Source organism: Phascolarctos cinereus, unplaced genomic scaffold, assembly GCF_003287225.1.
Source record: "Phascolarctos cinereus isolate Bilbo 61053 unplaced genomic scaffold, phaCin_HiC Scaffold_1;HRSCAF=81, whole genome shotgun sequence".
Taxonomy (NCBI): domain Eukaryota; kingdom Metazoa; phylum Chordata; class Mammalia; order Diprotodontia; family Phascolarctidae; genus Phascolarctos; species Phascolarctos cinereus.
Window position 1 is genome coordinate 176296965 of NW_027555514.1, and position 24982 is coordinate 176321946.

Sequence of the window (24982 nt, forward strand, 5' to 3'; positions counted from 1 at the left end):
GGGCATCAGATACTCCCTCCCTGCCTTCCTCTGACCTTCCTTCCCTGGATCCTTTACAGCTTCCCTTTGTACATTATCTTCCTCCATTAGATTGTAAATTTCTGGATGGCAGAGACAATCTTTCTTTTTTTGTATTTGTATCCCCAGTATTTAACACATAGTAGGAACTTAAGAAATGTTTATTGAATGACTGACAGATGAGATGATCTCTATCTATCTCTATCTTCTCTCTATCCTCTCTCTCTCTCTCTCTCTCTCTCTCTCTCTCTCTCTCTCTCTCTCTCATCTATCATCTTTCTTTCCTTCTATCTTTGGAAAACCAAATGAGATATAAATGCTACCTATTATTCAAATCCTAGTTATATAATTCTATGAATGTTATAACTGCTTACATAACATTTTACATACCTTCATTGGTCATGATTTGTGATCTGAGTTTATATGTTTTATGAGATAATGTAAGTAGAGCTCTTTTCAAACCTTGAGGAGCTATGTAAATATCTGCTATTATTTTGAAAACAGAGAAAGAAAATGGCACTATGTTAATACCTAAGGGAAATGCTTCACTTAAAGCAATTGAAAAAATAATGCCATAGAAAAATTATTGTCCCTTAAAGGAAACCCTAGATAAGGCTGGCACTACTATGTCTTTATTTAATAGTTCAAGAATGCATGCTTTTACCATGGTAGGTACTTGCTTCACCAATACAGATCACATCAGCATTGTGTGGTATAATGAATGCTTGATTTGGAGTGTGAGGACCTGGGTTTAAATCCTAACTCTGCTGCTTACCTACCTGAATGACTTTGGGTTAAGTAATTTCACCTCTGTGGGCCTCAATTTCCTCATCTATTAAAATGAGGAAGCTGCACTAGATGAGCTCTGAAGTTCCTTCCAACACCAAATCCATAATCCTGTGATCCTGTGTCCTCTTAGTAAACAGTCTTCTTGAGCTGTTATCAGAATAATTCATTAGCCGATGACCAATATCATATTGTGTTGAACTTCTCCGAAGGTCCTCAGGTGTCAGGTATACAGTCTATTATCTGACCCATAACTGAAGTCTTTCTAGCTGGGAAGACCTAATTCTGTTTGTGCTCCCCTGGAAGAATTTTTAGAACACACACACACACACACACACACACACACACACACACACACACACACGAGATCACTTTCAAGACACAATGAGGAATTCATGTAGGACTTTACTGAAAGTATACCTCAATAGAGGACCTTTTACTTAGTGGTCCAGTAAATAACAGTTATTACCTGAAATTGATGGAATCATATATCCGGCAGGCTCCTGATTTCCCACACCGCAAAGTTCCCCAGTGCAAACATGTGTAATCTATTAAAGCTCCAAAGTAAATGGGAGCTGGAATTCCAGCTAAGACAAAAAAAGTTGGTTGATAAGATCAAGCGCTATCTTGTAATATTATTTCCATATTTTTTCTTCTTTTTCCCTCTTACAGATTAGTTCCTCCATCTGAGGCAAACACATGGCCAGCCTCAATGTGGCCCACAACATTCATGACTTTGCAGAATCAAATTAAAATGCACTTGTGAAATATTTAAGAAAATCAATAAAGATGTAATAAAATATAGATAATGTTAATATGTAGTTTTCTAAGTCAATATGCAGTTCACATTGATCTTTATGTATGGTTTAGCGCCTCTCATTTCGGTTTAAGTTTGGCACCACTGGTGTAGTGAATAGAAAGTCAGCCTCAGATCCAGAAAGACCTGGGTTCAAGTTCTGTCCCTGAGACATAGTGGCTATGCGACCCTGGGCAATTTAAGTATTAACCTCTTAGCGTGACTCGAACAGATTAGATGGTGCCAACCTGAACTGGTGGAGGGAGTCTCCTCCCTGTGGAGTTCCCTGTTGTTGTTGTTCAGTCAGTTTTCAGTCATGTCTGACTCTTTGTGACCCCATATGGGGTTTTCTTGATAAAGATACTGGAATGACTTGCTATTTTTTTTCTCCAGTGGATTAAAGCAAACAGAGGTAAAGCAACTTGCCTAGGGTCACCAACCTAGTGAATGTCTGAGTCTGAATTTGAACTCAGGTCTTCCTGACTCCAGGTCCAGTATTCTATCCACTGAGCAACTTAGCTGCCTCATGGGGAGTTCTTTATGCTAGTGAAATTACAAATTTACTTCTTACCCCTATCTTATAAAGTTAATATGGAATCAAAGGAAATTTTCTTTACTAGAGAATTAGGAAGATAACATTGCTTTGGGGTCTTAACCTGCTAAGCCCACAAGACAATTCTTTTCAAAAGAGAAAAATTTAACCCAGAGATGATGAGTGATTCACCTAGAAATACTAACTACATTAGGATCTTTTGGCAGCTAAATTGTATATGGGATAGGGCGCTGGAATTAGAGTCAGGAAGACCTAAATTCAAATCCCTCCTCAGACAAGTACTACTGTCTAACCCTAGGCAGGTCATTCATTCCCTGTCTGCCTTAGTTTCCTCAACTGTAAAAATAGGGTTAATATGTACCACCTACCTCACAGGACTGTTGTGAGGGTCAAATGAGATAGTATCTATAAAGCACTTAGCACAGTAACTGGCACACAGAAGATAATAAAAGCTTGTTTCCTTCTTCCCTTTTTACTATTCTATGATGTGTTTGGCTAGTCTTATAATTTTTTTTAGGGTATCCTCTTTTGCTGCTCTTTTTAAACCCTTTAATAGCTTAGAGAAGGGTGTAGGAGGGAGAGGGGGATTTTGTCTTTAAGAGAAAAAGGGATTACATGACATACAGAAGCAAATGAAAACAATATATAGTGTTTCTTAAACCCAAAGGCTCTGGCTACTAGAATAAGGACTTGCTATTTGACAAAAACTGCTAGAAAAAAATGGAGAGAAATCTGGAATAAATAAGGTGACAACTAGCACCTTACACCATGCACCACAATAAGTTCTAAATGAGTATATGACTTAGACATAAAAGATGGCAGCATAAAGATATTAGAAGGACAAAGAAGAAAACACCTTTCATATTTATGGACAGGGGAAAATTTCTTGACAAAATCCAAGATAGAGATTATCACAGAAATTAAAATGGACAATTTTGATTTTATAAAATTAAAAAAAAATGTGCACAAATAAAACCAATGAAGTTAAAAGTAAAAAGGAGACAAGGTAACTAGGAAAAATATTTTTGCAGCATATTTCCCAGATAAACAACTAACTCAAATTTATAAGAACAAAAGCCATTCACTAATATATAAATGATCAAAAGATATGAAAATGTAGTTTTCATAGGAAGAAATCCAAGATGTCAATAGTTATGCATAGAAGAATGCAAATTAAAGCAATTCTGAGGTTTTGCCTCACCCTCATCAAATTAACAAAGGTAATGATGAATAGTTTTGGGAGAGTGTTGTAGGGGGAGATAGAAAAGTAGAAAATTATAGTTGTATAAAGGAATTTCAGAATTTTTCATTGTAGAAGTGGAACATTTAATAATGTGGCTGTGTCTATTTATAGCTGAGGTAGAATGAAGAAATAAGTCATAGGGGAATTTGTTAGTAAAAACCCAGAAATAAATTATATGTCCAACAATTGGGGAATGGGGAATAAAATGTTCAATATAAGTATAATTCTTGGAAAGTGAGGAATATGGAGAAATAATAATGTGAAAATATGAAGTGAAAGGAAGAGCAAAAGAATGTTATATAAAGGGTGATATCAAGAAACAGCAAAACTCATGGTAAAGACAAAGAATGTTGATGTTACCTTATTAAAGTTAATGTATACAATTTCTGTTACTAAGAAACAAATAAGGGATATCTTTACATGTATAATCAATTGAAACCACTTTTTATATTGTTTATATAAATTGTTTAGAAGTTTGGAATTTTGTTTTGCTTATAAGTGTATTGTTTGAATTTTTTCTTGTTTATTGTTTTCCTTGTTTATTTTACATTTTTGTCTTTATATATGTACATGTTTGAAAATGTACATATGTTGATGGAAGTTAAGATGAAATTATCTATTAAAATAAAGTAACATCAACATACAGAAAGTATTTACTAGAATTTTACCCTGATAAAACTACATAATTTATATAACCTTCAGTTTTTGTTTCATTTGTATTTTTATTATATTGGGGAGGGGACAAATAACTCATCTTACCAAATATCCTTGTGCACAGCATGTGTAGACCCACACCAAGAGCTTTCTCTTTGGGCTTGAGGCTCCTGGAGGTGGAGGGGGGAGGAAGAATGAAATAAAGTCATACTGCCAATAGAAATAGGGTTAGAAAAGACTTCCTACAATCATACATCTTATTCAGACAACTTTACACATTTTAGAAGCCTGAATGGATGATTAGTATTAGCCATCTTCTGTTTATTCAGAGAGTGGTTATACTCTTTGTGACTAGATCACCATTTTTATTACTTTCCTCCTTCCTTCTTTGTAGCCTTTATAGCTCATTAGCACTTTATCACATTTCTTTCACCTATCCCCATCTCTCTATTCCCTCTGCTGCCACCCTTTTATGGTTTCCTATTACACATTCCTGGAATATTGCAATGACTTCTAAATATGTCTGCTTGAATTGAATCGACTCCTTCCTCTACACTTTTTATTCTTACCACTATCATACTAATCTTTCTTATGCATAGATGTGGTCATGTCACCTCTCTGGTAAAAACAAAAATAGGTCTCTATTATCCCCCAAGTAAAGTTAAAATTCTTTGTCATTTAAGGTTCTCCACAAACTGGAACCTCCTTACTTTTCCAACCTATTCTCAAATGACCTCTCCCTCAACACTCTATGCTCCTGAAGGTAGGACTATTTTTTTTAATCCACCAAACAAGACTTTACTTTTCTGTACAGTCTTTTCATTTCTTTCTTAAAGTTCATTGATACCTTACCCCCAAATCCCTCTTCTATACCACAGTTGTTTCCAGATTACAGAAACACTTAAAACCTACCCAGTATCAAAAAGAAAGAGTCTAGCAGAACCAACTGATGAACACTGAGTCTGATAGTCACATTCTGAACATTCTCTAATTAGAGGAGGGAGGTGTCCTGTTCTTCACTTCGCTAGCTCACTGTCTTTCCCCAAATTAGTCTCTATGTCTGGAATGTCCTAACTGCTCACCCCCTGCCTTTACCTGTTGAATTCTTTTCCTTAAAAATATTTTTTATTTATATCTTTTGTTTGTATGCTTCAGATATCCTCCCCTCTTCATCCCATTCTCCCAGAGAGCCATCCTTATAACAAAGGCTTTTTTTTAATAAAAAGAGGAAGAAGATGAAAAAAAATTGATTCAGTAAAGCTCATCAACACATTGAAAAATGTTATCGTGATAATATAGTTTCTAGTGTATAAAAAGTATTTAATAAATGCTTTTTGATTGCTTGATTTATTTTCACAATTCCTTTGTACTTATGCATAGCACTTGGTTTTATACTTCTCAAATGCAATTATCACATATTATTGTTCAATAATTATCTGTGTTCATTTCTCGTTCTTCAACTAGACTGAGCTCTATGAAGGCAGGATCTTCTCTTATTTACCTCTTTACTAACCTGATGCTTAATATGATGCTGCGTGTACCTAAGGGGTTAATAAATATTGGTTTAATTGAAATGGTTTGAAAGTTAGCAAAGGAAGAGAGATGCAAATGTTGTTACCTAGCACCAGGTTTGCTATGGGATTGTTTCAAAGATCAAAATTGTGTGTGTCCAGAATGATAGAATTTTAACAGCTTAAACTCTAGGGGTTTTGCAGAACATAGTTTTCCTGAAGTCAAACTGGGAAGGAAAGGAAGAGAAAATAAAAGAGCATTGAAAAAATACCCAAGAAGCTACCTGACAGGACTAATCAACATTTTCTGATTTCAAGGGTTATAATAAGCAGAATATCTTATTCAGATAGCACTCTGGATAAAGAGTTTTCCAAAACAACCCGATGAAAGAGTTACTGCAAGTACTATTTTCTCCATTTTGTTGTAAGGAGAGAAGTAATTTGAATATTGCTTTAGTGATACAGGAGAAAGGTTCCCAGTTCTACCCTGCATTTTTGTTGTTTATTAAATAAATTACCATAGTAATCTATGAGAACATAGACTAGTCGATAGAGTCATGAAAGTATTTGGATTAAATATACTTACACTAATATCACACAAATATCAGGTTTGCTTGAAGGAATTGCCTTAAGGAAGTTTCAAAGCTAAATCTGACCTGAAGCACTCTCTAGGTGTGGCAGCTGGGTCTGATTGACTAAGGAGTTGATTATTCTGAGGCTATCGGGTCACTGTCTCCTAACTAGTCGGTGGGAAAGCATTCCCAGATTGCATGAGAGCTTTTCCCCTTGTTATTTCCCTTGTTATTCTATTTATTTAAGTGCCTTTGCTTTGAGTTAATGTGTTTTCAGGACTGATCTGACAAAAAGAAGCATGAGATAGGTTGAAAAGATGCTGACCCAAAGCATGACCTGAAACTGGGATTAACTTTCAGAGATTCATGTTTGAAAAGGACTTGGACTTTGTTACAGATGAGGAAACTGAGGTTTGAAGAAGTCAAATAACTTATTTATGGTCATGTAGCTAGAATGTAGAACCAGGGCTGTAAAAACTCTGAGCCCAATCCTCTTTCTACAACACTTTCCCCCTTCTTTTGTCCCCTATATTTCAGGCTTATTGACGTCTCTGATTTTTGTGATAGGAAGCAAAGTCTTTTATTTCACAATTAATGATGACTTAAAATGTAAATACCCCTAGGGCAGGTAACACATGAACTTACATTCACACTAAAGTATAAATATGATATTTGATATTTTATTCTTTTGTTACAGCAGATTTTTATTCATTAAATATTAATTGAGTACCTGCTATGTGCAAAGTGTCATGATGAGATGCACCTTGGAGAACTCAAGAACTCACCTTTAAGTTTTATAAAATCTACATAGTTGCTATATTCTAGGAGCTTACAATTTAGTCAGAAAGGTGATGCAGTTTATGATGAGGGCTAAATAGATAAATGGAAACCCTAGGTAAAAACTAAATGGGAATGTTCAGCATAGGAAGATAAAAGGAGAGTCCAGAGGCACTCAAGGCTAACTTTGACTACATTCTAATTTTGCTTAGGGTTGCCCTGCTGCTGTTGAGCCTAGAAACTGAGAAAATTAGAGCTATGGATAAGACAAGAATGTAGAAAAAGCCCATTTATTGTTGTAGTTGAATCAATCAGAGATGTTGGCCAGTACATTGATCTATACTAATGACTGCCAAAAGGGTCCATGACACAAAAAAAGGTGCAAGAACCTTTGCTCCACAAGAAGCATCTCTATGACTTGCCGATGAACTACTTCACTTAAGACCTTTACACTCTTCAGTTAATTATTTATGCTCCATGAGTCCACCTCTGTAATTAAACAACTAGTTATTTATGGATAAGCTCCAGAAGAAAAGTGGCTCTCAATGAACAAAAATTCCTTAGTTTTGCTTTCTTAGATTTATTTGACAAGTAATTCTTATTCATGAAGAATTGGCTGGCCCCAGAAAGATGAAATTCTAAATCAGTAAAATAAAGTCACTTTAGTAATTGAGGCAGTCAGTACTATTATAATGAGAAGCAATAACAGCAACACATTATTCTTTTGCAAAGGGGTTCTAGACAAGTCTCTTTACATGGCTTTATGCAACTTTTGCTGCCCATATGTAAGTATTTCATCTCTTTTTAAGACATGATTTCTTAAAGGCTAGAACTATATATGTACAGTGGAGTGTAATTAGGGACTTGAGGCTAGAGGAAGGAGAGAGAATTTAGCTCTTTACTAAGAGTAATGAAGGGCAAAGTGCACTGGTTTTGGAGATTGAAGATCATGATTCCAATTTTTGCTCTGCTATTTATTAACTATGTAACTTGGATAAATCACTTTTATATCTTAACTTCAGTCTTCACAACTATAAAATCAGGGGAGTGGAGTAAACGGACTTTAAGCTTCCTTCCAGCTTTAAAATTCTGTAATCCTAAGACATATGATCCAAGGCAAAAGTAAAATGCACCCCATCATCTCACTGCCTTCTTTATTACATTTGTATGTCCTTATGATAAATAAAAGAAATAACAGAAGGCACACCTGGCAAGGATACAGGGGCCATATACTGCTCCTCCCCCTTTCATGGCCTAAAGCTTCCACAAACTATATTAATTATTGACAAAAATATCAAAGTAAAGCCTGTCAAAATAGGTGACTGAAAAGATGGCATGGTAAAAAAATAAAAACTGGGCCATACTCAGAAGCCTAGTTTCAAAAAAGCTTTCACCAACTTCCTTGAAGTAGGGGGGCAAGGAGCATCTATAATTCAGCAGAGGAGCAGTAGATGCCAGTAGCACCAAATTATTTTATTGAGTCTCAGATGGCCCTCAGATTTTGTTGTTGTTTGGTGGGTGGGTCATTTGACTTCTCTCTTAACTAACAGAGTTTTCAACCCTCTCACCCCCTTCAATACAATAGCATGGAGAAGAAAGATTTCCCAGTCCCCTTTTAAGTGGTTTACTATAGGTTTATAAGCTATTATTTACTTTCATTAACTTTATCATCATTCTGTCACTGGGAAATTGGTACTGTGGGGTCTTGGAGAACCAGTGAATATTTAAGACCTAAGTCTGAGAAAGATGCAAAGAAGATGGCAAGATGTACTTTTAGTATTATTTTTATTTTGTTTGTTGGCTAGGCAATGGGGTCAAGTGACTTGCCCAGGGTCACACAGTAGTAAGTGTTATGTGTCTGAGGCTGGATTTGAACTCAGGTCCTCCTGAATCCAGGGAGAGTGCCTTATCCTCTATGCCACCTGGCTGCCCCTAAGATGTACTTTCTACATTTCAAATATGATCAGGTTTGTTTAAGGAATGGTAATGACATTATGCTTTGTGTTTTGTTTACCTTGTGAATTTTTGTCCAACATTTGGCAAAATATCTATAATAATATTCTATATAACTTGGTCCTCATATTGGGTTAATAAAAGGTATGCTTTATCTATTTACTCTTAAGAGCAAAGGACAGGACTGGTAAAAATGTGAGCTAAAGAAAAATAGTAACTAGCTGTTAAAATTATTTCCAAGATTGAATAACATATGGATATTTTTCTTGACCATGGTAGTGAGCAAGCCAACCAGCCACACTTAGAGCATGGGCTATATTGGAACCCTATATAACCTTAATCACTGTAGGATATACAAAATAGAAGAAAGTCACTCACATAGTTACACAAAAGAATAGGGAACTTTTTAAAACAATGAGCAGCCCAAAGTAATGATCTTCAGTATTAAAGAAGAGAATCTTCATACCTTAGAAAGACCATGTATCCAGGTATCGCGGCTAAAGAATAAATGAAACTGCTGAGTGCTGACAATATTAGAAAGTACTGTAGCATCAGAGAGCAGGCTGGTCTACTACCACATAGTCCAAGAGAGGCTGAAGCATTTTTTGAAGATTTGATGCAACTACAGTTTTGGAAACCCTGTCCAAAAAAACCCAACAACAACAAACAATTTAATTAGGAGCAGTTTCTTTATACTTTATTATATGACAAACCCCCCCCCCCCATTAGCCCATTAGAAGAAAAGAAATTATGTAAAATCTTGAACTGAAAAATCAAGATCAAGTTGAGGGCTGTTAATTCCCATTAGCTAAGGGATCATTTCCCTAAGTCCTGGCTTCCTCAGGCCATAGACTCTGAACATAGATTCAGAGTCTACATTTAGTATTGTTTACACAGTCACAACTTTGATAGTAAATACAACAACAAAATGCCGGGCAATATCATTGCTTTCTCAATGAATCTGAATTTATTTGTCAAAAGGAGAATAAATAAAAACAACTTATCTATGTAATCACATTTTATTCCCTTGCTTTTATTTCAGTTATTTAAATGTTTCAGAGTTGACTATTTAGGGTTGGTATTTTTTTTTGGGGGGGAAAGGGACCTAATTATCTGGATAATTATCTAAATGTTACACTTTGTTTTGCTAGGGCATGTTGTTTTAGCTGCTGTGGAATTGTTTTGATACTAGTCCAGTAAAGTTTAGGAAGCAAAAAAACAAATCAAGTATATTGAAATTGACTATTTATCCCTGCAAATGTATATAAAGTATTAATTTAAATTTTAAAGAAAATTTGAAAGTTGGAATTTATGACTCCAAAATGATATCTAGACTGATTTCAGCTGTAAAGATGAAATCAAGTTTACAACTTCCGCAAAGACTTTCTATACATTACCATATTCACTCCTGTTCCAAAGTATGCCTCACAACCAGCAAGACAAGCTGACATATAAGATAAATTATTATTTCCACACACAGGGTCCCATATTTTATCTTGGCAATTGCAGTCAATGTTGCAGTCAGCCAGTACATTTCTTTCCATATTCACATTCTGTTGTGTTCTGTAAATGATTTAAAGTGATACAAAATATATTAGAATTATACATTTTTCAAAATAAAGGTCATAATTCTTTCCTTTTTCATTTAAAATGCTGTAAGCAAGTATTGATATTAGGACATTTAGCACTTAGATAATAATAGCATCTCATAGTATATATTACTTGATGCTCTGTGGCTGCATGAGGGGCAGCGCTGGTGAAAGCTTGGAAGATACGCTCAGTTCTCATTCATGGGGGAAATTCTCCACAATCTCTATTGTGGCAAGTTGGTTATAAGGACCTAATGGAGGTGCTGGCTCCTCTTCCCAGCATCTTCCTCTTTTGCTAGAGACTTCTCCTTGAAGAAAATGTGAAACTGCATGCCTTCTCTTTTGAAGCTAGAGACCAGAAGACTTAGAATCTCTCTTCTCCCAAAGTCATGAAAGCATAGCATCAAGTAATTTAATCACCACCAATGAAGAGAGTCTTATATAAATGGGCTTTGAATCTCTGATTACATTTATAACTTAATAATTTATAAAATAATTTTCTTTCAACAACCTGATAGGAATATCTCTATTACTAGTTTACAAATGAGAAATGTAGACTCAAAATGGCTAAGCAACCAGCAATATAACATAGATATTTTCAGAGATGGTATTTGAAACTGTCTTTTAATTCATAAACATTCTTTTGACTATATAATACTGTGTCACCTAAAAATGTTAATGTGTTACAGTAAGAATATTGCTGACTACTTCCATCATTTTTACTCACTCCAAGGTGTAGGAAGTAGACCTAAGATGGGAGAGTCAGAAGGTGGGAAGCCGTGCAGTCTTGAAAATGGAAATAAGATCATAGGAAAAGTTAGAGCTCTGAAACGATGTACAACTGAAATGTGAAAGTTACATGACTAACTTAAATATTAATGTATATGTTTGTGTCATTGATTCATCACCTTATAGAATGTTAAATCTGGAAAAGAACTTGATAACCAAGTATATAAAAACAAAGTATAATAAGATTCAGAGCTGTAAGTGAACCTACATATCTTGTACAACCAAATTTCTCATTTTAGAAAGGAAAACAGAGACTTAGATAAAATTAAGTTATTTTAATAACTAATAAGTGGCAGAGCCTAAACTGGAACCCAGATTTTCTGAATCTGGCTAAGACCAGTGATCTTTCAAATAAAATGCATTGCCTCTTTCAAATAAACATTTATTTGCTGTGCATCTGCCATGGATCAATCACTGTGCTAAGTGTTGTGTTGTGGGTGGGGGTACTAAGCAGAATTATACTTTTATTTAATTTATATCTGTGTAATCTCAAATGGATTCATGTAAACATTTTATAATGCAGTCCTCTGCATTAATCAATAGATCTGTGATCTAATCACTGTAGCTGTTCCCTTCAGTGACGTTGATTATAAATTCACATGGGGTCCAGCAAGTGTCCTGGGCATCTTCCTCAAAATCTTTCGATATAATGGTGATACTAATGGAATGTGTAGGCTGTCTTTCAGTTTTCACTAGGTCTTACCACGTTGTCAATCCATCTTCTTTTTTTTTTGATCATATGTTTCTTTGATGACATTCTTTCTATAATTTCCCTTCACATATAACTTTTTCTTTCCTTTACTTTTCCCTCAAAATATCTAAAAATGCATAAAATATCTGGCAGTCATTCAATCAAGGCATATAAGTACTTGCATAGATATAATTATACAATACTCTTTAAAGAAATAATAAAATAATTGGAGAGATATCAAGTGTTTATGACTGAGCCATGCCCACATAATAAAAATGGTAGTATTCTGAATATTTGGTGCCAAATATAGTAGAGACATTATATATGTGACTATATGCCCCTGGCAGACAGGGCAGATCCATAAAGGATAGTCTTGTGATAATTCATCTATGTATATATGGAGAGAGATGTGACTCTTGATTGTCTGATACATCTTTGAGCTGTGAGGTCATTTTCTCCTTGATAGAGCTAAGATTTTTTATCTTGATCATAAGTCAAAGATCCTATTCATTCTTTTATATTCTATTATCTACGCTAATCTGCAAAATTCAATTTTGTTTACTTTTAGCTTAGATAAATGTATTTGCTTAATATTTAAGACTGTTTTTTGTGTGACCAGTGTTTGATGGTAGAGAGAGAAACTGGCTGAGAGTGACCCATTACCTACTCTTTAGAGTGACCGGGGCATGTGATTTTTATTCTTACCCCCCACCCCCAAAAAGAATTGTACTCCTAGACTACAAGTATCTGCTGTGCAGTTGTTCAATACCTCTCTTGGAGACAAGAGAGCAAAGGATTGATTACCTAACCACAGGTCTCATGAATTCTGCTTGCATATGTACATGTGTATATGTGTGTGTGCTTTATAACCATCTTGTGAACTTTTAATTACCAGTACTAAGAGAAGGAGCCAAAGAATGATTGATTAAAAAAATGATTCTGAACTCATAGAATTATGGAACTGCGAAATAATTGATGTTATTTATTTTAATCCTCTCATTTTACAGATTATGGAAGTGATATGCCCCAGGTTATACCACTAATAACTAATAAGTGGAACTATTACTAAAACCCATATCTTCTGACTCATAGCTCAGTGCTCTAGATTTTGGAATGCAGTCATATACACACAGAGGAACAAATACATTTTCTCTGTGTCCTAGATCCTAATCTCAACCCTACTTTATTTATTGCTGATCACCTAGATCTATCTGGTCAAACTATGGTAGTGGTGAATAGATGAGTTGAAAATAATGTAAAAAAATGCCTGGGATAAAAGTAAGTCATCCAAAAAGAAAACAATTTTTTTCATGGATACAAAAGGATTATTTAATTTTTGTTTATGGGAAGAAATTATGCCCCAAACCTGAATTGTTATTTTTTAGGTGGAAAATGTCAAATTAAAATGAACATACCCTTCATAGGAGACAGTTAGGCCAGCAACTGGAGAATTATCACATACTGTTAAAAAACATAACATGTTCAAAAAGTAGTCCAATAAAGATGTGCAAAATGCTATATAAGCAGCTTGTTTCATGTTTATCTTGAACTTCTTCATAATGAAACCACCAGCTAAATATCCAAAGCATACTGGAGGCAAGTTATAAATGCCTAGGAAAAACAATGAAAGGAACACATTTGTAATCTTGTAGTCATTGAACCTTAGAATTCATTGCTGTTCTGCTTGCCATAGGTAATTAATGTTTTAGGTTTAGCAAAAATTAAAGATAGTTGATCTCTTTTATGTCACCATCTATGTACCTACTCCAGAGAGGTATGGATTGAAAAAAATATAGTTAAAATGATTTCCAAAGATAAATTTTTTGTAAACTTAGGGAGAATTATATAATAACGTTAAGTTGAAGGAATCTTGTGAACCAGGAATCCTGTCTTAAACTACTTTTGTGCCTCCACTCCCATCCCTGATAGCTTCTAACAAAATAGTAGTAGAGTAGGTGCCTAATACATATTTGCTGATTGGTTTCCTTAAAGTAGTTCAAAATTTCAAAGTGTAGTCATTAATTTCAACCAACTCCAATGTGGAAAATAGAAGAAGAAACATTAAAACAAGACTAAGTTACTGACTGTACTGTACATCATATTTTCATCTACTTAGTTGAATTTGGATTTGAAATGGATTTGGATATGATTTTCAGAGTGAAGTAACTGATTTTAGTTACACTAAAGTTTGCTTCTGTGGGCCAAAAGTTAGAAGAGTATTCCTTTTAATCTCAGCTATCATGAGTTTGTAGAAAAAGAAAGATAAATATAAGAATTGGTCATAGTTTTCTTTATTTAAACAAGTGTTCATGTAATTCTAGTGGACTAATTGGTTTGTGCAGTACCGATGAGGCTAGAGGTTGTAGATTCCTGTGTGGTCTAGTTGGGAAGTGTGCGTATGTGTCTTTCTATGTGTTTCCATATACTACTATGCAGGCACACTACCTGTGGCATGTATATATGTGTGTGGAGTGGGGTACAGATTAAGGAAGAAAATAAATTTAGGAACTTTTATAAGGATGTCAGGAAAATGGAGATGTGACTCATTTTAGGTAACACTGGATTAAGTATGAGAACAAGAAGTGGGAATGATCCAAGAAACAGCTATTGTAGAGAGCAACCATTCATACCACCCTATGTCATTGTCTACTGTCAATAGCATAGTCTAAGGACCTTCAGTTACTCTTCCCCCTTTCTGTTACTTTACTATTTGGTTCATACTCTTCTTTGTGTCTCACTCCCACCCTTTCTTTAAGGAAGTTCAACATTTTTATTGATCGTTCTTCTAACCACAAAACTGATCAGCCTCTCCCAAGTCCAACGATTTCCTTCTCCAATCCCCATCAGCCACATACCAGCATTGTTACACCTCACTTTCTCTTAGAATTGTATCACATTTATAATCTGGAACTTCAAAATTCTCCTTTAAAATAATAGCCTCCTATCCTGCCTTCTTTCATTCATGTTAAGCTTTCTTTTTGCCCTTATCATGACATTTAATGCCTTGATCCATCCCTGTTTTCTCAGTCTATCTCTTCTACTCTGGCTTTGCTTGCTCCCAAGCCCACCCTTAATCCAGTGGTTGTCTACTTATTTCACCAAGTCTTTCCTTAGAACTCTTTGTCCCCTGAGCTTTAACTATTTTGGACCTGTAGATTTTCAGCCCTAGTTAACCTCCATCATCCAATTTCTTTGGTCTTGCTCTAGTGCTACTGAGCATTGAAAGAGAAGATAAAGTGACTTCACATCACTTATTATACATTTGTATTGTATAAACTCAGCTAGAAAGCAGCTACTACTTGACAATCCTTAAACTTGATCTGTATTTTACTCTTAGAGCGTCTATTACAAATCTTCTCTTCTCTTCTTCCCCATTCTGTCTTTCTCTTCCTAAAACTTTTAGTGGATGAATAATTTCATGCTAAAGACTGAAACTATCTGACATGAGGTCCTTCAGTCTTCCTCCTCCATTCTTCAAAACATCTCAGCACCACCACTTTTTCTCTTTTCCCTCCTCTAGGACACAAAGCATGTTTTCCCTACTCTTACTAAGACTAATATCCTTTTTTGCCATGGATTCCATTTTCTCCTGCTTACTCTAGATCAGGTGTGCACAACCTGCAGCCTGTGGGCAGCTTTCAGGCCTTGGGCCACTTGGGCACATCAAAAGATTTGACAGCAGCCTATGAAAAAATGTAGAGGAAAACATCTTTCGTGTGTGAGGAATGCTGCAAGGTATTGCCTGCTCTACAGATTGTGCAGGTCTGCTCTAGATCCTTGCTCCAGCAACCATGACACTTTTACACATCTTCAACCTTTTTCTTCACCTGTTCCTTTTCATTTGTTTAGAAGCATACCTAGCCCTCATAATTGTTAAAAGTCATCCCTTGACCCATCTTTTGTGATCTAGCTACTACATTTTTCTCCTTCCTTTTACTGCTGAACTCCAAAAAACTTGCCTGCATCCAATGTCACCATTCCCTTTCTATTCACTCTTTTCTTAAGTCTGGCTTCTGCTCTTGCCATACTACTGAAAATGTTGCCAATGATTTCCAAATCTCATAATCCAATGATGTTTTTTCCAACCTCATACTCTTCTTCATTTGACACTATTGACAATCCCCCCTACTACTAGATTCCTTTTCCTTCCTTGACTAAAGAAACTTTGTAGTCTTCTGTTTTTCTTCCTATCTTAGTCTCTTTTCAGGATTTTTGTCTCCTTCCTAAACCATTATGTTGGATGTTCTCTGAGGTTCTGTCCATATCTCTCTTCTCTTCTTATTCTATACCTTTTTCCTTGGCAAACTCATTCACTCCCATGTTTTTAATTACCATTTATTTAAAGATAACTATAAGATATATATTGTAAACTCTGATGTCTTTAAAGAGTTCCAGACTTACATTTCCAACTCCCTATAGACCATCCTTACCTCAAGGATTCAATGGTACCTCAAAGTCAGCAAGTTCAAAATTGAAGCCATTATCTTTCCCCTTAAAATTCTTCTTTCTGAATTCTCAGTTTGTCTCTTGGTGTCATCACTTATTCAGCCTCCAGTGTTTAAAACCTTGGAATTCTGAATCTTCCCTCTCCCTCACACTCATTTCTGACCAATTACCAAGTCCTATCAACTATATCTTTATAGCATCTCTCATAATCACTCATCCCCTTCTTTCTATTCTTACTGCCATGACCTTAATACAGGTCCTCATTGCCACTTAACTGAGGTACATCAAAAATTTTGTCAATAGGTCTCCTCCTCTTCTAATTTTAATATTTCCCATCCCTCTTCCTGTCCATTACATTATTACCTGAGTAATCTTTATACAGTATGAAAATTTGGGCTTGTCTTTAAGGACCTCCCTATTGTTTACCAAATAACATTCATACTCCTTTGCCTAGTGTTGTAAACCTTTCACAATTTGGTACCTTCATTTCTTTACATTCTTCCTTCATAATACTCTTTCCTATGTACTTTCTGCTCCACTAAAGCTAGATTACTTTCTTCATTACAAATACATCCTTTCTTTTCTGTTCATATGCTGTTGTTCATGCTGTTTTCAAGCCTGAAATATCTTATATTCCTCTCCTCATCTGTTGAATTCCTAACTTTTAAAACTTTAAAGATCAACCAAATGCCATATTCTAAATTAAACCTTCCTTGATTTTATCCATTAGTAGTCACATTTTCCCTAAGATCTTTAATAAGACTTTGTTTGAACCTTTCTAATATATTGGTTACATATTATATTCTATAAGCTATTTAGGTTTTTGATTTATCCTACTTCTAGAGGGTAAACTTCATGAAGGCAAGCATCATCTTGTTTATACTTTGCAGTTCTTTCACCACCTGAGTGCTCTATATGTATTAGCACTTAACATTTAAAAAATTTTTTTTATGAACAAACAAATGAAGAGCATACGCCAGTAAAAGAGAAACAAGGTAATAAGGGGCTAATTAAAATCAGGAGAGGTTTTTGTGGTTTTAGGCATAAAAGTTACAAATTGGGAACAAAGAGTGAATCTGTAAACCAATAAGGAAAGATTGAGTTATTTGAAGAATAGGATTAAAGGTTTAAGTTTATCTCTGGGAATGAACATTTGAAAGTGCTTTTTAGTAAGTAACCCATTTTGTCTATCTGGTTTAAGCAAAGGAGTGATGTGCCAGAAGTTTGCTGGCATTGTGGGACAACTGGATGTGGAGAAGTTTCTGCTCAGATGCTTACTAGCTGTATGATCTTGAGCAAGTAAATTAACCTCTTTGAGCTTTGGCCTCCTCAACTGTAAAATGAAGAGCATGCTAGATAACCCCTAAAGTTATTTCATATTTTAAAATTTGTGGTTCTGTGAAATCAGGCAGGCAGTGGTATAAAATATGAAATGAAGGATGAATATGGAGGAGGGAAGTCCTACTAATTACACAAGTACAAGTGTCCCAAAAGTCTCAGTGTGGTTTTCAGCTAAAGCCAGTGAGCCTCCTATCTGGGAGTTTTCCTTTAAGCCAAAGCCTAAAACCACATTAAGACTTTTGGGACACCCTGTATTCATTAGAGACCTGATAGGTGCACAGCATTGTGATGAGTAGAGTGGGAGATATGAATAAGAGCAAGATATAAAAGGGTATTGTGAAGTAAAAAGTAGGATGCCACTTCATAGGAGGAAGGACTCAGTTCTGATCAGGTATATCAGGGATCTTCCTGGAGGAGGTGTTATTTTTATCAGGACCTTCATGGATGGGTAGGATGTCTTGGATCACAGTTTTAGAAGGGACCTTAGAGATGATTCAATCCTAACCCCTTACCTTTACAGCTTAGGAATTGGAAGCCTAGGGATGTTTAACTTGTCCAAGGTCACAAATGTAGTGTAGTAAGTAGCAGAGTTAGCATTCAAACCCAGTCCTTGTGACACAAATTCAATGTTCTTAGCACCACTCCTTACCACCTCTCACCATACTCATTCCTATAGCCACCTCACTCACTTCCAGAAGAGTAAATTAGGTTACAAAGGTAAGAATAAAATATGTTTTCATTCCAACAGGTTGACTGAGTCCATGTTGCACTGATGAAATTTTACTAAGGAGACCTATAGGAGAAATCAAGTAGAAAGCCTGTATTTCCCAGGATGCAGCTTTTGGAGGCTTTGCTCCTTCTCAATTTCCCATTCACTTACCTGGTAGAAGTGAAATATGTACCAGAAGTGAAAATAACCCAATGAGTCTTCTATCTGTGGGTTTTTCCTGAGCCCATTATGTTACATTACACAGTACTTTATAGTAAAAAATCAGCTTATATTGTAGGTAGAAGTTGACATACCCATTAGGAAGATTGCCTCTGAGGCAGATATGCCATATTGCTGTTCCATATATTTAGGCAGGAAAGAGAACATAATGACAAAAGCATTGAACTGCAATATGCTTGTGACCAAGAATAACACATAAATTCGATTGCAAAAAAGACTTTTCATTAATGGTAAGAAATCTGAAATGAAAAAAAATCACAACAGCTTATGGACTATTTGCTTCCTTCATTGTATGATTAAATAGTAAATATAAGAGCAGAAGATTTAAATATGACTCTGTGTATGTGTGTGTGTGTGTGTGTGTGTGTGTGTGTGTGTGTGTATTCACATGCTTTCTAATTATTCTTTCTTTCCTTTTTCTCTCTTGAAATTTACTTCTTATGGAACAAGCATTTTGTCAGGTATTGGTAAAGAGGCAAAAACCCAGTAGGCTTCCAAGTGATAGCATTATTACAACGTATTATTACAAACTCTCCTGTACTTTAGAAATATTATAGTTTTATTGCTGTTTAAGCCAAATACTCAAGAAACCAAATCCTCAGAGGAATCCAAGAGGGACAAAAACACTAATACTGATTTTTTGGCATACCTTTTAATGCTATTAATTTGCTCTTAATAGTGTTAGGCAAAACAGCATTACAAAGATCAGTCATATTTTTATGCAACAGTTTGGTCCACTGTTAATGCTCAGACTCCTAAAGAAGGGAGAACTCTTATTAGCACGTAAAAGGTCTTGGGCAGGAAGGCTGTATGAAGGGGAAAACATAGTAATTTTAGAGATATCTACCTCTTCTCCATATATTGCTTTCATCCTGTCGTATTTAATATTGACTCATACAGCTTTAGAGCCATGTTGCAAACTTCATCTCCCTCTTATCATGTTGTCTGTTGGATTTTGGCAAGCTAGTGGATTTTTGGTCCAACTCGGCCCAGATTCTGGTTTTCTATCTTAGAATGTCACTTCCACTCTTTTCTCTGGGATTCTTTCCTCATGACCTCTCTCAGAAAAAGCCTGCATTTGAAGAAGGATTTTGAAAAGCTAGAGAGTGCCCAGATAAAAGCTCCCTGAATAATAATAGGGTTTGAAATGAGGATCATAGGTTGAGAGATGGAAGAGACCTTTGAAGGCAATCCTATTCTACTCTCTCATTTTACAGATTGGGAAACTGAGGCCCAGAGAGGTGAAATGATTTGCCCCAGGTCACAGAGGTAGATAATGAGTAGAATTACAAGAATTTAACCTAGGTTCTCTGTCTCCAAAGCCAGTGTTCTTTCCATTACACTGTGCTCTCCTCCTTGTGAGGCATTGTGCCTTATGAGGAGTCAGTTGAAGGAACTGGGGACTGTTATTCTGGAAAAAGTTGTCTTTAATATTTGAAGGGCCATTGTGTGGGAAAGGAATTAAGCTCTAGTTCCTCTTGGCCCCTGAGAAAGCAATGGGTGAAAACTGTAAAGAGACAAATACAGGTTCTGTATACTATGTCAATCAAGAAGGCTATTGCTATTTTAGTCTGAATTAAAAGTAAAAGGATAGTGTCCAGGACTAGTGAAGAGATAATTCTGTTCTTCTCTGCCCTGATCAGGCCCCTAACCCAGGCCAATTTGTAACTTGTGGGTGGTCAAACTAGTGTTTAAATAATAGGCTGGCTATCAGCACTCTTAGAAATCTTTATGTGTCAGAGATCAACTAGGTTATTTTTCCATTACTTGTAGATTGATAGAACTTTCCTGAAACAATTGGATTGAATAAAAGGTCTCTTTCCATCACTCAAGTGGGGAGCCCTATGAATTGTTGACTATTACCCTTCTCAAGGTTGCAATGAATTTACTTCATCCTTGATCTAGAGACACCAAATTTTATTCACCCAATTTAATTATAGATGCACAATTATCCAGGAAATTTTAGATTATTTTGACAAAGGTTTTGCTTCCAGAATGGTAAACTAGTTGGACTATGGGCCAGAAGAGAGGCCATGGGAGCCACATGGAATGTCCTTGCCCCAGAGTTAAGGGATAATGTTTATCTCATCAAAATTATGGTTTATTGGAGAGACTGAAGCATGATTAATAAGAGCATAAAAGTCCTTTATCTTGGGTGGGGAACTGGTTGGGAACAAATCATCATCTTGCCATAGTTTACCACTCCCTTTTACATTTTACATAAAAATGGCTTTTACACTGACACACTTCAGATTGATTTTCCCATTGCTATGACTTCCATTTTCTACTTTACTCCACCTGTTGGATTTTTTTTTCATAGGACCTGAGGTTTCTTTGGCATAGGAAACTTACCCTACCAAGGCAGATTGACATCTGTTCTAAAATATAGTTATAATACTACAATATAGTGATATATAAAAGATAGTTGCCTGGGAGCACTGAGGAGTTAAAGGATTTGCCAGGGTCATACAGCCTTATTCTTAGAGGAAGGACTTGAACTCAGATTTTCCTGACTTCAAGATGGGCTCTCTATCTTCTCTGAGTTTTGTTACTCAAGCAGAGACTATTATTTTCCTTTTTGGAAGGTGACTTAAACCATGTTCTATTCTTTCCCCAGGAAAATTCTTCCCTCAGGCTCTGTTGATTATTATAGACAACTAAGAATCATTAGTTTTCTTCCCCCTCTGGGGCCAAGGAATTCAAGGAGAGGGATGTTGATGTACACACAGTAAACAGATGGATTACCAGAGGAGTTCACATCTTTGGGACAAAGAATTTGTTCCAGACCAGGGACTTCACAGCATTACAGTGAGTTTGGTCATAATATATTAGTGGTATAATTTTGTAAGAGGCAATCTGGTAGAACAAAAGAGCACAGAATACCAAGTATAGCCTTTATTTAGTAGTTGTGTAATTTTATACAAATCACTGAACCTTTCTGGACACCAGTTTAGTCATCTGTAAATGAGTAGCTAGACCATGGTCATGCCACTTTACTTCTTATGTCTCCACTTCTTCATTTGTAAAATGAGAGTTGGGCTAAATGACTGCTGGAAGTCCTTTCCAGCTTTGTATCCTATGACTTTGGGGCAACTTTGTATGAGGCACAGACTTATCACATGCCTAGGCACACACATAGGACTCTTATAGGCCAATGACCCAGCATAGATTAAAGAGCAATAAATATGACTTTATTTAACTTAGTTGCCTTAATTAACAACTAACATAAGGCAAGTTTAAGCAGAATTATGAAATATTTAGAGATAATCTTTGGATGGAAGGGAAGGTAACAAGCATTTGTTAAGTTCCTATTGTGTGCCACACACTATACTAATTGTTTAACATATATTATCTCATTTGATCCTCACAAAAACCCCATGAAAATAGGGGTTGTTATTATTATTCCCATTTTGCAGTTGAAGAAACTGAGGCAGACAGAGTTTAAGTAGTTTGTCTATGCTCTCTCTCTTTCTCTCTGTCTTTCTGTCTCTGTCTCTATTTCTCTCTGCATCTGTCTCTCTGTCTTTCTGTCTCTGTCTCTCTCTGTCTCTGTGTCTCTGTCTGTCTGTCTGTCTGTCTGTCTCTCTCTCTCTCTCTCTCTCTCTCTCTCTCTCTCTCTCACACACACACACACACACACACACACACACACACACACACGGGACCAGCCTTGAACTCATAAGAATATCAGAATTGGTAGGCATTTCTTAGGCCATGGAAGTCCAGCATAGACCAGAGCAGAAATCTTATCTTATCCTTCCCTAATTAATGGTCATACAACTTTTGTTTATAGGAGATTAACGTGCTACCTTCCAAAGCAGCTCATTCCTCTTAATTATTATGGAATTTTTTATTTTACCAAAAACAAATATGCAGTTCTGAAATCTCTGTCAAGTGCTCCTAATTCTGTTTTTTGGGGCTAAGCAAAAAAGTATGATTCTTTCATATGAGAACCCCTCAAATACTTGAAGACAGCCACTGTGATGTGGACCCATCTCTACAGTCTTCTTTTCTCCAGACTGAACATCCTCAGTTCTTTCTCCCTGTTTTCATATAACACAAGTCTCCAGTTCCTTGCTCCATCCTGCTCTGTGCCCTTCATAGTTTGCCAATGTCTCTCCTTAAAGGGAGGATATTTTTACCCTCAGAGACACTAAAAAAAATGGCAAGCCTGAAGTCTAGGTGGTCTCTATAGTGCTATCCTTTCACTAGTAGGTGCTTAATGCATTTATTATCAGTACTTTCTGATTGAATGAATGGTACCAGACAGTAAAAATGGAAAGCGCAAGAAAACTATTATACCCTGTTGTGACTCTTCCCTTTTCTCTTCCTTTCCATTTTCTCTTAACTGTCATGGATGCCTGATATGCCACCACCAGAACTTTATCCTTGTTTGCTGTTAAAATGCATCTTCAGCAAGTAGAGGATGTTAGGACAATTAGCACATTTCTTTAGTCAATTCCATAAATACTTAATGTTCACCTACTGTATGCCCAGAACATTGCTATGTGTTGTGGGGGAAGGTCTTCGTTGCTTATACTTTGCATAGAATAGTGCATTTGAGCTCATCTATGAACAAATTAAGTTCCTTTGAAAGCTGAAGGACTGTTTCCAGCCATAAGAATTCCCTTTAATGTTCTAATTTATTGCAAAAGCATAATTTATTAATTTTAGATGATAATCTGAAAGGCAGCATGGTAGGGTGAATAAAGGCCAGTCTTGGAGTTAAAAAGACCTGTATTCAAATCTTGCATCCAACATATACAAGTCAGAGTGTCTCTGTGATCTAAATAACTGACTTAATGCTATAAATTAAAGTACAGTCATCTTCATCTGTGGTGAGATTTTCCATACCAGTAGTTTCCCACAGTGATGAAATCATAAGTATAGATAAAAAAGCAAAAATTCAATAGCCTATGAACTGGGAATCTCTATTATTCACTATATTTGCACACATGTAGCAGAATGAAGAAGTGAAGAACCTAATTTGCTCCTGTGGCACCAAATAGAGATTAAATAATGACCAGAATTATAATTCCCTGAAAATAGGTAATTTGTGTATGGGATATTAACCAGGATAGTTCTTTAAAATGAATGCTTTATTTTCCAATCATGATGATTAACCAAGGAGGGGAATGTTGTCCAAATAACACCAAATTCTGAAACTTCTAAAATAGTCTACTTTATTCTACTTTAGTAGTTTAAACAAGAGACAGCATAGTATAGTCATCAGAGAGCTGTTCTTGAAGTCAGGAATACTGAAGTTCAAATCTTACTTCTAGCAAATATTGGCAAACCAATACGGGTAAGCTACTTAAAGTCTCAGTGCCCTAGGCAATACTATAAATTGAAGAACAAGTGTTTATCTACATTGGTAAAAGAGGTTTTAACATCTGAAGTTCTATCACTAAAACCAAAGATCCTTTAAAAAAAGTTTGTTCTCTAAAAAAACATTGTTAATTAAATAATCAAAATTAGTTATAATCAGCCATCTCAAAACAATATGAATAGATAAATTATGTTAGGTATAAAATATGTACATAATATAAGGAATAAATTTTAAAACCTCTAAATTTTTTTTTGTTTACTTACCTATAGTGATATCTCTCTTTTCTGCTTTGGTTTCATTTCTCTCATCTTCTTCTATAATACTCATATTAGTTTCTAATCCTACCTTTGGAAGAGATTTGGGCAAAAAGAGAAAAGGAACTCCAGAAAGCACATTTACTCCTGCACATACCAATAAACCGAGCCACCATGCGCCAACCCACCGTGTATCGGCAGGAGTTATGGTCAGATCATCTGGAAATCAATAAATATAGTTTAAATTAACTCTGAATTCTACAGTTTATATTGTTTGGTAGATCCTGAGATCCAATTAAGTACAAAATGCTAATTTAGGAAGCACTCATGAAACTCAGTTTTACCTTGTAATTTTTAGCCTTATACTTAAGCATTAAAATTTAGCAATGAGATAATTTCTTTATAGCCCATCTCAAATAAAGTGCTATATTTAAAGATATTTCAGAATGTGGAATAGACATGAAATGCACTGGATGATTAGCCATGGAGAGTTTGAGCTCTGCATCATTGGAGGGAATAGCCACATTGAGGAGATCAGAGAGCCATTTGAGTATTTGAGTAAGAATTTTAAGGCATTTATTTCTGAATAACTATAAGTTTAATTGAAGTAAAAAGTCTATTTTATTAGCACTAAATGCCTTTCTGGTTAAACATAAAGAGAATGGACCTAAACACATTCTAAGTAAGAAATAAGTTAGTTTTATGCAGATACAGTACTCAGAGAATTTTGT

The 24982-nt window shown here is 35.6% G+C and overlaps 1 protein-coding gene and 1 long non-coding RNA gene across 2 annotated transcripts in view; one reads left to right on the plus strand and one right to left on the minus strand.

Moving 5' to 3' along the window:
- LOC110213754 (uncharacterized) overlaps positions 1–1555 on the plus strand; it is a 59492-nt gene extending 57937 nt beyond the window's left edge. The window contains exon 3 of the long non-coding RNA XR_013486974.1: positions 1477–1555. This is a non-coding gene — a long non-coding RNA (uncharacterized LOC110213754). The remainder of the gene's footprint in view (positions 1–1476) is intronic.
- LOC110213752 (solute carrier organic anion transporter family member 1A2) overlaps positions 1–24982 on the minus strand; it is a 53564-nt gene that overhangs the window by 3311 nt on the left and 25271 nt on the right. The window contains exons 8-14 of the mRNA XM_020994200.2: positions 24261–24470; positions 18743–18907; positions 13348–13543; positions 10261–10426; positions 9330–9502; positions 4156–4220; positions 1274–1391 (exon numbers count right to left, since the gene is read on the minus strand). Of these exons, the coding sequence (XP_020849859.1) occupies positions 1274–1391; positions 4156–4220; positions 9330–9502; positions 10261–10426; positions 13348–13543; positions 18743–18907; positions 24261–24470 (1093 nt within the window). The remainder of the gene's footprint in view (positions 1–1273; positions 1392–4155; positions 4221–9329; positions 9503–10260; positions 10427–13347; positions 13544–18742; positions 18908–24260; positions 24471–24982) is intronic.